The 4,519-nt window shown below is 38.7% G+C and overlaps 1 protein-coding gene across 3 annotated transcripts; it reads right to left on the reverse strand.

Annotated features, from left to right (window-relative positions):
* Positions 1–878: 878 nt before the first annotated feature.
* On the reverse strand, positions 879–4,277 carry LOC124163512. 3 transcript variants are annotated; one of them, XM_046540469.1, is made up of 6 exons: positions 4,109–4,277; positions 3,353–3,460; positions 3,202–3,273; positions 2,883–3,112; positions 2,622–2,787; positions 879–2,538 (listed from the first exon to the last, which is right to left on the reverse strand). In XM_046540469.1, exons 1-6 carry the CDS (start codon positions 4,263–4,265, stop codon positions 2,387–2,389), a joined length of 885 nt encoding a protein of 294 aa, XP_046396425.1. In that variant the 5' UTR covers positions 4,266–4,277; the 3' UTR covers positions 879–2,386. The 3 variants fall into 3 exon arrangements, with proteins under 3 accessions (XP_046396425.1, XP_046396424.1, XP_046396423.1); XM_046540468.1 differs by lacking the exon at positions 4,109–4,277 and adding an exon at positions 3,594–3,917 and having other exon boundaries at positions 3,353–3,457; XM_046540467.1 differs by lacking the exon at positions 4,109–4,277 and adding an exon at positions 3,594–3,917.
* Between the last annotated feature and the right edge of the window lie 242 nt (positions 4,278–4,519).

A 4,519-nucleotide genomic window follows, 5' to 3' on the forward strand; every position in this document is an offset into this window, starting at 1 on the left:
AACAAAATGACAAAATTCCGGAATTTTAAAAGGATAGTGCCAGCTGCACTTGTAGCAGGTTCAAATAAAAAAATGTGCTATGAGAAGTACACCAAATATATTTCCAACTAGATACATATCATCATAGTAAGATGTCTTGACTAAGGATGGGATGTCCAATTAGGTAGTTGAATCACCGAATACCTCAAATAATGATCTTTTTACACAATATGTATCATGAAATTTACATTTTTCATATTCTAATTTTAAAGTAATTGTCAATAATTTATTTAAGGTTTGCAAATAAACACTAAATTATTATGAACAATACAAAAATATATAATACAAAAAACCAATAGAATTGCGGTGCTGCATACACGCAAGTTTGATGTGATCGCGGGTAACATTTGCTACAGTAATAAAGTCATATTGAAGAAGAATGACTCCCTAAGTGTTCAGTATTTTTTATTTTAACCCTCTGATAGATGAAATGCCTCAATCTGTGAGATGATGTAACACTTTTATCTGTTGACAATGGTGGAAATCGACAGGTGGAATGGTGGGGCCCCTATTAGCTTTCTGTCTCCCCATCACTCACCGAAGGGTGGCAGTGAAGTTTTCACGGGTTTGTACCGGGTCAGGTCCTCCATTTCTCCTTTCAATGTTTCGACGGACAACTCCCCCATCGTCACCAGGGATTCAGGAATCCAATATCAAATCCTCCATACTGCAGTGTACATGAACATATTTACACAGTAAGGTAGAGTTATGGTTATTTACAGTAGGTCCCCTTTATAGGAAATACTTCCTCTTCAGGCCATTTCACATTGTTATTATTTATGTATACATTGTTTGCCAGCTTGTAGCAGATATGGTAAAAGTAAAAAATTCTGGAACTCTTTTCCTCCGGGATGGCTATAGGTCTGACATTCGTCCGAGACGTGAGGGAAACCGGCAAAACCCCACGTAGACCGCCGTGTATATGATGCTGATGTTGTTGTTGGTCGATGAAGTGCTCGCGGTGATGTCTTTCACTGTTATCCTGGTGTCCTTGCATTGCTGGTGTATCTGGTCTTTGTTTGCAGTGCTGCAATGTCAGAAATTGGAGTTAATATACATTATATTACATTTTATAAGCACAAGTCATATTGAAGCCAACAAGCTTTGATCACTGAAAGTATATTTACATATTATGAAGTGGAGCAAACTTGCAGTCGCCATTTAGAATTTTCATCGTCATAGCTAAGAATTATTTACATAGAGCCCGTCGTCAAAATAAATGACAGATTCGAGCATAGAAGTGCAGGATATTTACATACGAGGGATAAGTTTTTAAACTGTCTTAAGAAACATAATTTAGTGTGATTTTAATATTTAAATTTTCTTCAAGGGCAGAAAGATTTGCATAGCAGTATATTAATTTATTTTTATTTAATTTAAATTTAAGTAAACGTTAGAAGGTAGGCATTTAGATTCCAGTCGATATTAGAGAGGGTAAAAGGGCAATTCTAAGGAAATGTAGCTGATAAAATTCAAATGACTTCACTGATAATACTAAAATAGGAATTGAAGTGATGAGATGGGTATTTTAATTGAGATAAAAGTTATTTCGGCAAATAAATGCTAAGAACAAATGATTTAATAAGTGATTGTAAAGTTCTAAACACAGTTCAAGGATTTTAAGCAGTTTCAAAATTTCAAACAAAGCTTTGCCATATTGGATTAATGATTATCTATTGAAATTTAGTTACTCATTCTCATTTTTATGAATTTACTTAATTTTTAGTGTAATGAAATTAGATCATAGCTACGTTAAAATCAGATCGGTCTCGGAAGGGCTGGATTTGAGAAGGCTAGTTTTAAGAATTAGGAATTAAAAAAGGTTTTTATGCTCATCCGTCTGCCTTCTCAATGGCCGCCAGCTGTTGGTTCCTGGAATACACCGATGGAGTATCCCAGAACATCAAGAGCTACGTTGTCCAGGATCCCTGCTACTGTTGTCCTCTCTTTCGGGTGTAGATTGGCCAACAGCAGGCTGAGTAGTCATAGCAGGTCGTCTTTGGTCACCAGGGTCTTGGCAGCTGGACCTGGAGAGGGAAGCACTGGGCAAAGTAATAATGGCACTGTGTCGGCCAGCCCCTTGATCCAAAGCCTTGGGGTATATATACAGAATTTTGTGGGTGAAGGGGGTTCAGCATCTCCTGATTGGCTAATACGACTGGGGACTGGTAGCCAATCAGGAGATGCTGAACTGCCCTCATCCACAGAATTCTGTATGTATACCCTGAGTCTTTGAGGATTTGGTATTGGATTCCTGAATCCCTGATGACGATGGGCAAGTTATCCGTCGAAACATTGGGAGGAGAAATGGAGGACCTGACCCAGTGCATAACTCATCAACCCATCCCTATTTTTGACCCAAATTATCATCTGAGCCAATCTTTCCAGTGTCTGCGAAGGCTCGTTTTTTGCTAGAGGGGAGGTTATTACGCAGCCAGGAGCCCACTGCCTTGGCTATGGCTTTTGAGCCGGAGCCTGGGTACTTAAAAAGTACTGCATCTGTAACGAAAAAAAATACATAAGAATTTAAAGAAAGTGATCGTGCCTATTTGCTTAATCTGTGCTAAAGGAAAAATACACACCAGTCAGAACAGAAGCAGTTTTTGTGCTGCAAAGTCCTTTCTTCTGCTCTGTTCCCCTCCAGTTTAACTTCACCTTCAGCTGCCTTGAAATGATGTATCGGCAAATATTCCTACTCATCTCCTCATAACCCTTAGGGCTATAACATATGAAAGAAATGTATTTTGTCTGCAGTGTAAAAAAATAGAAAAATAGTTTGTTTACCTTATGTATAGATTCAAATTACATTTTGTTCATTAACCATTATCAGACTGAATACGTACCACAAAATCAAAGTTTTCTTTCTTCCCCAGAAAAAACTCAAACTTCTCGAAGGCCTCATGATCTGGGAGAGGCATCGCAGAGGGCCACCCTTTGGGCTTTGTGAATTTCTCTGCAGACGACTCACTCCCAATATGAGCACATATATTTTCTAATATGGCTTTATGTGCTCTTAATGTCGCCTTTATCTCCTCCTGATTTTTCAATATTTTTTGAAGACATCTTTTCATTTCTGGAAACCGAGATAAATACCAAAAGTTAACAAGAAGGAAAATTGAATATTTAACTTGATAACATGGGTGCAGATTTCTAGCTACTCACCTTCTGATGCCCCTGAGGACTGCACTGTGCTCTCTTGGTGCGCATTCTCCAAGCTTCTGCCAGATGGTGGATCTAAACAAAGGAAAAAAATATGCAGTAAGACTAAAAAAATGGCGTTTAAGTAATGAAATTTTTAAATCTCAAAAATTACCTAGGCATGTAAGACTTTCCCCAGATGACTTTGTCGAGGGGTGATGTTGGTGACCTCTATAAGACGGTCCAGGTGTTTTAAGCTCATCACTGCCCCTTTCTCCATCTGCTAAACAATCATTTTAAATTTTCATTTCACCAATATTTTCGAGCTGTTGATGGAAAAGTACTCGTAGCAAGACATAGAAATCCTAGTTCAATAAGTTTTATGAGTAGACCATTATAATCAAAACGATTCATACTTTGCCTGTGACTATTCATGCTTGTGGGAACTGGTACTCGCACAGGAATTTCAGGAGGGGAAGATATTCCAGTGTTTTCACTCTCTCCATTAAGAATTCTAAAAAAAGTATCAATCTGTCTCTTAGCCAATCTACTCGCGCGCTTTTTAATAGACCGTTGCAAAGGCATGAATTTTTTGGAAGACATGATCGCCGAAATTCACGTCAGCAGTTCACGATATTCACTCTCTCACGTTTCTATAAACTAGAGCACTTTTTTTCGTTAAAACTTTCGCGGGTACTCGTCGATGAATAAAAACTTTTGGGCTATATCGCCGCGTCAATTCTTGGGTGGTCGCAACGTTTCCCGACCGATGCTGGTCGCTTTCTCAAGGGATTCTGAATAGAAAATTCAACATGGCCAGTACCCGCGAAAGTTTTAACGAAGTAATACTATACATATATTATAATTTTATTTTATTGTATTTAATTATATTTGCATAAATTAATAGAAAGGTATATTTTAATTTACTTACTTCCATTCTTCGAGATTCCGGTGTTTTCAATAACCGAGGAACACGAACGACAAATGATAAAGCCGAACCGCCGAACTGAGAAGAGCACAACACCACTTGAACAGCGGGCCGAAGATGAAAGATCTATGGCCCTATGAGCCGAAGTCTCCGTCACCATCTGGTTGCCATATGATGATGCCATGCCTGAGGCCTGAGGTCGTGCCGGTCGTGCCATGGTCGTGCTACATGGCCGCCGCTTAAGCGATCCCGCGAATATTAAAATCTCACTACCCAGCCTACGTTATAACTCACTTTCACAGTAGTCACGTTACTACCCGTACCTTTAAATAATTAAATCATTAAGAGCTTGTCATGGAAAGACTCGAATATCCCAAATGAAGAAACGTATATGTCGCCCTAATATGAGTCAAA

The sequence above is a fragment of the Ischnura elegans genome, chromosome 8 (genome assembly GCF_921293095.1).
Source record: "Ischnura elegans chromosome 8, ioIscEleg1.1, whole genome shotgun sequence".
Lineage (NCBI taxonomy): Eukaryota > Metazoa > Arthropoda > Insecta > Odonata > Coenagrionidae > Ischnura > Ischnura elegans.

Coding starts and splice junctions, on each gene's coding strand:
- LOC124163512 (XM_046540467.1), bottom strand. CDS start 3,780: ATGTCTTCCAAAAAATTCATGCCTTTGCAACGGTCTATTAAAAAGCGC. Junction 3,113..3,201: donor GTCCTCAGGGGCATCAGAAG/GTGAGTAGCTAG, acceptor CTCGGTTTCCAG/AAATGAAAAGATGTCTTCAA. Junction 2,788..2,882: donor AAGAAAACTTTGATTTTGTG/GTACGTATTCAG, acceptor TTTACACTGCAG/ACAAAATACATTTCTTTCAT.